The following is an 11007-nucleotide window of genomic DNA, read 5'->3' as shown; positions in this document are numbered from 1 at the left end:
ATTGTCAGGCATCTCATGCTGGGGACACCAAGAAGTCAAATTCCTTTAAAGCATGTAATGACAATTCACTCAATTCCACTTGCTCAAGTCACATTTACACATACATGAACACACGTACATACTCAGACTGGGGCCAATTCAGCAACAACAAGGTGACAACATGACCTTTTGAGAATGGGACACGCCCTGACCTGATAATTACAGCTGATTGTGGAACAATAACAATGCAGCAGGGACACCATGTGTGGGTTGGGAGGTTGCTGTCATGTATAACCCTCTGATGGATTCCTTTCTACTGCTTTCATTACAAAGTTTGCCACTGTGGTGTCACATCCCAGCATAGACCTTATATTTAGTTAATAAATTGGACTTATTTATCTGTTATATAGTCATACGTATCAGACAGGATTCTCAACAGAATAACAGACACTACAAGTGAGTATGAAATATGAGTGGCTTTGATTTTAATTAGCAAAGATATATTTGCTGGACACAATAAATAAATGATACATTTTATCACATCACAGTGAAAGGCGGCCCTTTGACATACATTCCCATTTAAACTGTGCAGATGATTCATTATGGATATGATGGCATGAGAATACCCTTTTTCATCTTAAAACACTATAAAAAACTGCATCACTTTACAAAACAAAACCTAATTTTGTTTAGAAAATGAAACAGCAAATTGCACATTGAACAGGCCTAATAGCCTATAGACAGGGATCACAAATGACACATAATTCATTACAAACAGTGTATCGAATCCAAAATGAAATAAAATGTAAAAAATTAAAACATTTAAAATAATAGAATTCATTACAAAATCTTAGCTGCTCCCCTGATTGTGGAATTTCAGGAAGCAGTTGTGGTTGCGGGAGATGCACAGAAACACACAACACTTCAAACACCGCACCCGAGATGTTCGCTCGCATCCTCCGAACTGACACCTGCCCCCCTCCCCCTCACCAAGCTGCTCTGGCCAGTGGCCGAGGCCATCGTAACGTACGGCAGCTTCTGGGACAGGAGCCTCGAGGACTGGAGCCGGCCCTGGCGTCCCAGCGGTTTTTGGCCATTGTGGAGTTGGCGGATGGGGGGGCATCGACTCCTGCGCATCAGAGCCGCTGCCCTGGATTAGCGTTTTCGATACCTCCAATCTGAAGGACATCAGGGACAAAGGCTGCTGCTCGTAATTCTGGTCGTTCCTGTACTGCAGCCAGGAGTTCACCAGTGAGAGATCGGTGAGGTGCCACAGAACAGACAGCGGCCAGGATGCAGGTGACGGGGACAGGCAGGGTGTGGCGTAAACACCGCGCAGGTCCATGCTGAACTGAGTGGCTCGGAGTGCCCGGTCAAAGCCACTGACCAGAGAAACTGAATGGGGCCGTGCTTTTCCGGCAACAGACAGGATGAAGCCATGGTGACATCTGAATAATTTCAGTTTGCCATCTGAGCTGATAAATTCATCACCAATTTGTCCCTTTGCCCCACCAACTTTGCCAGCGCTTTGGACTCCGGCCTCCAGAAGATGCTCTAGCATGGAGGGGGTGGAGAGCTCTGGCTTGCAGAGAAACACCATCCCATCGTTCCTGTGTACGCCCGAGGACGAGACCATTTTTTCAACAATGTCTTCCCTTTCAGAGTCATCAAGGCTCAAACTGAAGTCCACAATTAAACCACAAGTACTTATCATTGCAGTGTGGTGGAGTGTGTGGGAGGGACTGTTCGTGTGTTGCCTTAAAGGCAATGGAAACTGGTCAATTCCATGGCTTCCTCCTTGCTTTAGTCTTTGGCATCCGTGCCGCACCTTGTCTATAAAAACACGCACTCTGCTGAGGGGGTCGGCTCTTAGTGTTGGAGTGCATGCAGTCTCAAGATTTTCTTCATCTCCTGTTGAAGAGCTGGTCACCTTGGATGGCCTCCTGTCTTCATCCACGTTACCCGCTGAGGCATCTTGCCCACTGGAGAGCTTCAGGTTTTGAGTTAACTCTGAGACTCGGGATGCTGACATGGCATCAGCTATGAGGGGAACCCTGGTGTAATCCTTCCAGTACAGCTCTGCACATGGAAACTTGAATGACAAAAGAAACACAGCAATGAATGAGGGAGCTACAGAAGGCAGTTTAGTCTGATCAGAGACACATTTAAAAACCTGAAACATAGCTTTAAAGACGATTTAAAAACCATATATTATTACACTAACTAACCTTTAGAGTTCCCATGGCAATATGAATTCCAACAAACTGAGCCACCTCTTTCGCCGTGACTGGAGTGGAAAGTTTAGACATTTTCGAGGTGGAACTGGCAATGATCTCCCATGTCTCCCAGTCAAAATACTGGGTGAAATAATCAATCGGTTTCTTAGGGTAAGTTCCCAAACTCATTACTTCACTGCCATTCTGATATGGCGAGCTGTAAGAGAGCAAGAACAGCAGAATAAGCTTTTTTTTACTTACATAAAATATAAAAAGATATTTTTGGGGCAAGGACATACATAGTCTGTCTGCAAACAGGCTTATTTCTGCAGTTTTGATCACCATTGAAACTGGACATAACAAGCACTTCTGCCTCTGGGTAAGAATCAAAAATGTCGTAGTGTTCTGTATCAGAACTCTGTGAGAGGAACTGTAGAAGGGCTTGGGTGTCTTGTTTCTTTGTGACCACCTCACCTGAAACACAAGAGAAGACTGCTACGAACTGCCACCACATTCCTCACACAGAAAACATTAATGGATTTATTAGGTTATTTATGTAAGCATAAACTGTGTGAAAATATGACTGATGAACAATTAATGTTTTGTTTTTTTTACCTTCTTCGGTACTGGCATAAATAGAAGAGTGTATTCCCAGCCGTGTTGATCCGGCCATGATTTCAACAAATCCATCTGGTACCGAGCCACTGGGTACAGATGCTGAAAAACATTTGCATTCAATGTTATACTCTCACAGACACTATACTAGACCCTCCCTCAAATACTGTGGTCTGTTGGGTCCTTCCAGTGTACTGGACATCACTGTTAATGTTAAAAGCTTCTGTGTTTCAATGCAGATTAGTTATTCTTCTTAATATCCTTGCTTGATGTGGGTTGGAGAGCAGTATGACAGCGGATGACAGTCAGAAATAAATAATGTTCATATTATTCCCTTCTCTGTAAGATAATAGAATAGGGCTATGCAAATGTTTTCCAAGATGGTCATTATTGGGAGAATGGGGGTACAAGTACAGTAAACCATCCGGTAACCACTAAAGTAAATGAAATATATATGTATATACACACATGCATATATACAATGCAATCTATTCAGAACTCACTTTCTGCTCTCTCTGGTGGATCAAGCAGGAGCTCCTTCTCTTCTTCTTTTACTGGGAAGAAAATGAACTGTTTCTCACGGGATTGGTACCCGGCAGAAGACACTGGTGAAGTCTCATTCCTTAACCTCTTACTCCGTACTCCAATTCCTTCATGCACTGGGACATCAGGCCCTGCAAATAATCCAACATTCATAAGGGCTCAACAATCACTTAAGGATACCACCAAATTGCAGTTCCCTAAAATGTACCGAAAGCTGTTGAAGACTGTCCATCTCTTGCTTCATGGTGACTTTGGCATGTGACAGACTGGGGTTCATTCAGAATAAGAGGGTCCTCCTCCTTGACCACAAACATCTGAACGCCACGTTGTTGTTCACAAGCACTTGACTGACGCACCAGGATTCCTCTTACAGGGAAGCCCTGGGAAGAAGATGTGAAGAAAACCCAGTTCACTCACAGATCATCTGAGTCCCTAACGCTAGTCCTGGAGGAACGTCTTCACTCCAAAGGTTGGCCTAATAATGAGTGGGGCAGATTGTGAAGATATGTGAGTTGGAACAAAAACTTCCTAGCCAACGTTCCTCCAGGACCATGGTTGGGAAACACTGCCCTAATGGATCAGCTGATTCTGCAGCTTTACAGCACATAATCGTTCACTTACTCATCAAATAATCAGTCAATATAAAAAAAAAAAATGCTTCTGTAATTTGGTGCAGGACTCACTTGGTTTTGGCTGGTCATCATTTCAGGCAGGCTTTCCTCTGACTGCCTTTCACAAGATTCTTTGGATGTAAGGACCCTTTCCAACAAAATGCATGAAGTGCTTCCTTCAGATCTATCCTGGCCTCCAGATTCTTCTGCTATTTCTTCATATTCAGTTTTCACCACTTTCACCACAGTAGTGTTACCCAAATCCAGCTCCAAAACCTCCTCTTCTTGCTCTTTGGGCAAGTCGTTTGTGTTAGTGTGTGAGTGATTATTACCCGGCTGAAGCTTGCTTCTGTCTTCTTCTCTATCTTCAGAATCATTCATTACTGGGTAGAGCTGGTAAACTATCTGACATTCATCTTTTTCAGGCTCTGTTTCCTTTGTTTTGCCTTTTCCTGTGGCCCTCTTTTTACTGATGCCTCTTCTACTCCTTCCACCTGCCCTTTTCCTACCTCGTGCCACTCCTCTTTTGTCTTCTTCTTTCCTCTGTAATTCAGCATCTTCTAATTTCTTTGCATCTGGGTTTGGGTCCTCTTCTGATGCCTTTAGGTCTGTAGCAGATTTGCCATTTGTGACCAGGTGGACCAGGTCAGAGATTTCATTTTGAGAACCACTGTGCAGATCATCACCCTGAGAGTGTTCATTTGGTTTCTGTCTATCTAGAACCTCAACAGTACTTACACTGGAGTCCAGACCCACTGTTTCATCACGCATCTCTAGCTTCTTTCCAGTCTCCGGAAGGTCCATCTGTGCAGTCATCACTGCATGCTCCAGTGTTGGTACTGAAAGGAGCATCTCCCTCTTAATATCTGAATCCGTGATCTGACCACTTTGTGCTGAAGAAGCAGGTGGAGTTTGAGAAAATGCCGTAAACTCTTGACTTGCTGGATTCTGCCTTTGAGGATAGGCAGTGGGTTCCAGTTCATTACAAGCAGCGCTTTTATATTTCCCATCTTCGTTACATTCCCCTTCAAATGCAGAAGAAAGAGGCAGAGAAGGCGATGGGTTCAAGGCCGGGAAGGACACCCTTTGCTCTACTTTGTCCCCAATCTCCCCCATCTCTATTTCTATATCCCAGTCTCCCCCAGTTACCTGCGTCCCAAACACATTAGGGAGAACAGAGGTCCCCATTTCGTTTGACTTTGAAACCAGGACATGATCTTCAGAAAAAATGACTTGTGAACAACCAAGAGTGTGAGCAGCTGCCATGTGCTCCTGTAAGGCTGACACCTCCGAGAAACTTTTACCACAGTCATGGCACCCAATAACGCGACTTGAGTAAGGAGAGCTTAATGCTATCTCCATGTCATTTCTCGGGGCAGACTTCCTTCTTCGAACAGGCTTCGGCTTGGTCTTCACAGAAGCAGAACTCGCCAGTGACGGTGACTTTTCCTGTGCAGCCTTTTTCATCGTTTTTTCTGCTGCCTTTTTTCTGCTGTTTTTTTCACCCAGTTTCTTTCTTGATTTCAGTTTCAAACCTTTAGTCGGTTTCAGGAGTATCACTGTTTCATGATTATAGTGGCCTTTCATGTGAATCGGGCTTGAAGGCACCGATTCTAGTTGTTTCGTGGTATTTGGAGCATCCAGTTTATGAACTTTCAACTGTGGCTGCTTGTGGCCCTTCAGTAGGAGAAGGGCCTGCTGATTTATCGGATCAGAAATGGCACTGACTGGATCATCTGCTTTTAACATTAAGTGTGGTTTATTCTTTGGTCTCATTTCTGGAGTCTTCTTCCTGGGTGATGGATTTTTTTCTTGTTGCTTCTTCTTCTTAGTTACAGATGGAGATTTCATTTCTGGCCTTGCCTCTGGTTCATCTGTCACTGTACTGTCAGGACCACCATGCCTTTTCATTTTCCTTTTTCGGGATTTCACTTGTGGTCCTTGATCCTCTACTTGAGCGTTGATCTGCACCGAATCACTGGATTTACACGCCTGGTCAATGTCAGCTTTAGCATTTTCCAATACCTTTGACTTTTTGCATTTTACAACTTTTTTTTTCTTTAACTTTTTAACATTTCCACCTTGGCCTGGAGAACATTCTTCAACAACTTCTTTCGCCACTTTTCCTTTACTCTTCGATCCGTGGGCATGCTTTTTTGAGCTTTTTCCATTTTTCTCGGCAAATCCAAACTGCACCATAAGATGACCTTTCTTTGTTCTTGAGACCTTCGTTGGTTTATCCTTCACCTGAGATTTCTGCTGCACTGAAGCTTTGCTCCCAGTTTTACGGTTCAGCAAGCGTTCTGTAGGTTGCTTTTTGACTTTAGCTTTCTTTTCAGGCTTCCTCTCAGCCATCCGTATTATCTCCGTACCACATTTGGATGGCACATTAGCAGCTGCTGGCTCACTCTGTTGTACATCAGTTTCGAAAGACTGTGGATGTGGAGAATCTTCAACAATATGTGAATCTGTGTTTGCTCGACTGAGCTGTCCCCCTTCATGGGCAGATCCTTGTGGCTCACGAGAAGTATCCAGTGGCAGCTCCCCCATCTCCAGTCCACGACCATATTCTTTGTTTTCAAACGACTGTTCCGTCTGTGTTGTGTCCACTTGTTGTAAAGAGTCCACAGTTTCCTGTGCTGATCCTGGCTGCTCGGTTTCAGGAACAGACTTATTTGCATCCATTAATTTTACTTGTGCCTTGTTATCAGAAAAAGCCTCCACACGCTGATGAGGATTTTCATACAAAGAGGCTGGGTTGACAGAGGAGGATTCAGCTGCATCAGCAGTTGCATCAAGAAGTTGATCGTTCACATGTTCCATTTCATCTGTGTGCATTAAATCATCAACTCTTTTTGTTGCAACCATACTAGAAAATAAACAGTTCTCCTCAATGATTACCGATCCATCCACGTCAACAGGAATCAGCTCCAACTCCACTGTTTCTAAATCTGCTTGTGAAGTCTCAGGTTTGTCCCCCACCTGCTCCTCTGTTTGTGCTTCTAACAGATGTGTTTCTTCCGCTGGAGTCTGTGAAAGTGCCAGGGTGTCGCCGTGTCCTCCACCGCCTACAGATGTCAGTGGTTTACACTGAGGCTTGGTCTTGTGTATCTCCACCATCTTTTTTTCATTTGCAATGATTTTTAACTCCACAGGCTGAAGAGACTGGGGGCTCACTTCCAACCTAATTGGCTGTGTGACAGGACCAGTCTGCAGAGGTACCTGATCCACCCCATATATGAACAACTGATTCACCTTCTTAACATTTCCAAGAGACTCAATCAGCCTTTTAATGTGTTCCGTTTCAATCGTATCAATCCGTTGCAGTGGCTCTCCAGATGGTTGTAGGCATAGAGTTGGTGGACACATTGCTGCCTGGGTGACGGTTGGCTGCTGCGTTACAGCTGATACACTGGTCAGCACCACATCTTCACATGAGTGTTTGCGCTTCATATGGTGAAGCTGCGTCTTTACGGTCTTAAACGATGCATTACACAACGAGCAGGCATGTTTCCTTTCTGGTTTACCTGCACATTTAACGTAAAAAGTAAAACCGTTCTCAATTTAGGTTAGAACAAACAGTTCAGTTTCAAACATTCAGTTCTGGATAAATTAAGAGACTTGTTATTTTTCAATTGATGGGCTTGTGTCTGTGTAAACTACAACACGTTTTATATTCTTGAATAAACTACAGTGTGCGCTGTGGTGGGCTGACGTCCCCACACTGTGCTCAGTGTCCCAGGATGGACTCAGGCAGCCGTGACGCTGAGTAACTGGACTAAGCGGTTAAGGATGGTGAGTTAGTGTATAATTTTAGAGTTCAATGGTGAAAGCAAACTTTTTAAAATAATCCAAACTTCTCAAACTTTTCCTTGTTCTGTGAGATTTATATATTTAATGGACATGGAACAGCAACAATGGGAATAGAAAGTCTCTTTGTTACTAACAGCTCTTGATAAAACTATGTAAACAAAGCAATTTGACAAACTATAAGTATTATTTTAACATAAATATATAACCAACTGATAAAATGAGCTAATGAAACAAAAAATGCAATGCAGGTACTCACCGGTAGTTCTCTTCTTCTGCACTTTTACAGTTGTGGTTACTCTGCTTCCAGTGTCTTCCAAGTCATCCTCCTTGTGAGATTCTAAATGTTTCTGCAGGGCTTTAGGCATGCTGAACCTCTTGCTGCACACTTTGCAGACATAAGGTCTCTCGCCCGTGTGTGTGCGACGATGGTATTTAAGAAGGGTGAGAGTCTTACAGGGCTTGCCGCAGTCTGTGCAGGTGTAGCCATGACTGCTGAAGTGGATCTTCTTATGCATAGTGAGCTCAGAAGATCTGCTGAAGGCCTCCTCACAGATGGGACACTTGAAGGGCTGCCTTTCTGTGTGGGCACGCTGGTGTGCCATCAGGTCAGTGGAACACGTGAAATGTCGGTCGCAGACATAGCAAGCAAAAAGTGAATCTCCCAGCATGCACTGTTCATACTCGGCTGGGTGGCTCATTTTGAGGTGACGCCTCTTGCTCTTGTTGTCACTGAAGATAATGTGACATTCCAGGCACTGCAAAGAGAGCTGGGATGCTGGATAGAGGAACGGATAGAAGAGAAGTAAAAATAATAGTCAGCTGGTTTTCAGGAAAACCTGTAGGACCAAAAGACCATATTCACGTAGCAGAGATTTTTCTCTGGAGTCATGTTCAAATTAGGAAACAGAATACTGTCAATAGGGTGGTAGTAGCCTAGTGGGTAACACACTCGCCTATGAACCAGAAGACCCGGGTTCGAATCCCACTAACTACCATTGTGTCCCTGAGCAAGACACTTAACCCTAAGTTGCTCCAGGGGGACTGTCCCTGATTGTAAGTCGCTCTGGATAAGGGCGTCTGATAAATACTGTAAATGTGAATGTTATTAAACCTCTATGGGAAAGCAGATGACATTATCAGGAAATTGATAAATGAATCTGTCTGGATGCCTTAAAAAATTAAAAGGGTGCTGCAAACTCCATCTACAATGTTGTAGATAACATAGATACAAACTACCAACAGTTTTCTTTTGACTTCAGTAATAATGTAAGGTTCAGAAGACATTCAGTGATATTTTGTTCTAATATTAACCTACTGGATTGAAACTTTTAAGTCCAATTGTTGTATACTTGTTTTAAATCAGAATCATGCTAATTGCCAAAGCATACTAAATCATACTAAATCAAACATGGTATTTGTTTCTGGCCAATGTGTCTGTAGTAGCCTAGGGGTAACACACTTGTTTATGAACAAGACCCAGGTTCAAATCCCACTACCATTGTGTCCCTAAGCAAGACACTTAACCCTAAGTTGCTCCAGGGGGCAGGAATGTCCCTAAAACTACTGATTGTAAGTCACTCTGGATAAGGGCGCCTGATAAATGCTGTAAATGTAAATGTTCATGCTGTAAATGTAAATCCTTTTAGTGATTCAGGATTTTTTTAAAATATAAAGCAATGGCAAACACACATGCTAACTAGTCAACAAGTCAAGTTAAGTATACATACAAGATAGGGGTGTAAGACTTAGTTTGGTCATATCCAACTTTAGTGGCTCCATTCTGTCCTTCTTAGAAGGGATTTTCTTCCGGACTGTATCGCCACCAGAGGTGTGGAGGTTTGGCTGTAAGTCCTTGTCAGTTCGATCAGACACAACACTGACTGCAGCTGGAAGCTCTGATGGATCTGTGCTGTTATTCTGCCCAAGTCTTTCTGTTTCTGTCATAGTCATCAAAGCTGTTGTATCTTCAGGGGTTTCAGACTCAGATATTGGCACTGTCACTGTATCCTCAGTGTGACTAGGGATCAAGGACACCAATGTGGGGGCAACACTATTTAATGTTGTTTCAATAAGTGGAGCTGGTTCTGTAAAGTTGCTGTCTGCATTTTCTTCCACTGTCATATTTTCCTGACAAGGCACAAGTTCACCAGTCATCCCATTCATGATCTCCATGGCTCTCTGCTTCATGCTCTTATGTGTCACAGATGTTTATTTGGACATAACCATACACTGGAAAAAGAAAATAAATTATACACACATCAGCAAAAGCAAAAAATGCCACAAATGCACATATATATAACACATCTAATTATACAAATAATATAAAAATGTATTAATAATCTATTATTATGTCGGATGTTTTGAATGGGTTATGTGTGGAATTTGCAAATTCGAGTGTCCATAACACAAAACTAAGAACACACGTTGGTTTTCATTATTAGAATAAAAATTGTTTAGCATTAAGCAAATCCTAATAAATATGCCACAAATGATACCAAATGCCACATGTGATACCAAATAACAAAACACTGTTAAGCAATGATAAAGGAAACATGCATGGCAGCTGTAAACGCATATCGTATCGTATTTCCCACATCAACTAAACCTCCCTCGATCTGTGGCTTTTGTGGGATCCATTTATGTGGCTTTTGAAACGACAAGCTAGCTAGTCTTTGTCTATTGTTTAACTGTCTGCAGTTACGTTGCGCGCGTAGCTTGTTAGCTGTATCAGTCGCGCTATTACGTTCATGCTGACGGCTGCACGCCCACTACGACGCTCCGTTACAACATCTGCACATGGGAGGAATATGTACATGCACATATCTACCTATATCAGCCTCTTCCGCCCGGGCATCTTCGCAACACACGTACAATGGATGCGGGGATTTGGATACAGACGCGTATACGTCACAGCCAACGTCTCCGGTGCATCCTGGGTAATGTAGTTCCTCCTGCTTACCGGCCGACGCAGCGAACTGCCATATGGATTCTGGCTTACATTAACAAAGCTAACTGCTAATTTATTTGTCCATCCATTCTTTCAGTGTTGCTCCATTACTGGTTGACCTTTATTAGTCCATTTAACCACATATATATTTAGCTTTCTCCAAATGATTTTGTTTAATCGTGAAGAACATAACCCAATTCAGTTGTTCGGTGGATGTGTATTTTTTGTGTGTTTGCACAATTTATAAACAGTACAGAATGCTAAGAAATATTTTGTCAAAAGA

At 43.0% G+C, this 11007-nt stretch overlaps 1 protein-coding gene across 1 annotated transcript; it reads right to left on the bottom strand.

The window, feature by feature from the left end:
- Positions 1–440: 440 nt before the first annotated feature.
- Positions 441–10695, bottom strand: znf576.1 (zinc finger protein 576, tandem duplicate 1). Its single transcript, XM_028982138.1, has 10 exons — positions 10605–10695; positions 9505–10006; positions 8034–8552; positions 4037–7491; positions 3562–3733; positions 3314–3484; positions 2811–2912; positions 2495–2669; positions 2208–2412; positions 441–2071 (listed from the first exon to the last, which is right to left on the bottom strand). The coding sequence occupies exons 2-10, from the start codon at positions 9962–9964 to the stop codon at positions 830–832; spliced, it is 6501 nt and encodes a 2166-aa protein (XP_028837971.1). The 5' UTR covers positions 9965–10006; positions 10605–10695; the 3' UTR covers positions 441–829.
- Between the last annotated feature and the right edge of the window lie 312 nt (positions 10696–11007).

The sequence above is a fragment of the Denticeps clupeoides genome, chromosome 5 (genome assembly GCF_900700375.1).
Source record: "Denticeps clupeoides chromosome 5, fDenClu1.1, whole genome shotgun sequence".
NCBI classification, from domain to species: domain Eukaryota; kingdom Metazoa; phylum Chordata; class Actinopteri; order Clupeiformes; family Denticipitidae; genus Denticeps; species Denticeps clupeoides.
This window is presented reverse-complemented; position numbering and strand designations above follow the sequence as displayed.

Excerpts from the sequence above, each read along its gene's own strand:
- znf576.1 (XM_028982138.1), bottom strand. The coding sequence starts at position 9,964 with ATGAAGCAGAGAGCCATGGAGATCATGAATGGGATGACTGGTGAACTT. Across the intron at positions 8,553-9,504 it reads AAGTCTTACACCCCTATCTT|CATCCCAGCTCTCTTTGCAG; the intron begins GTATGTATACTT and ends TCCTCTATCCAG. Across the intron at positions 2,670-2,810 it reads TTATGCCAGTACCGAAGAAG|GTGAGGTGGTCACAAAGAAA; the intron begins GTAAAAAAAACA and ends CTTGTGTTTCAG.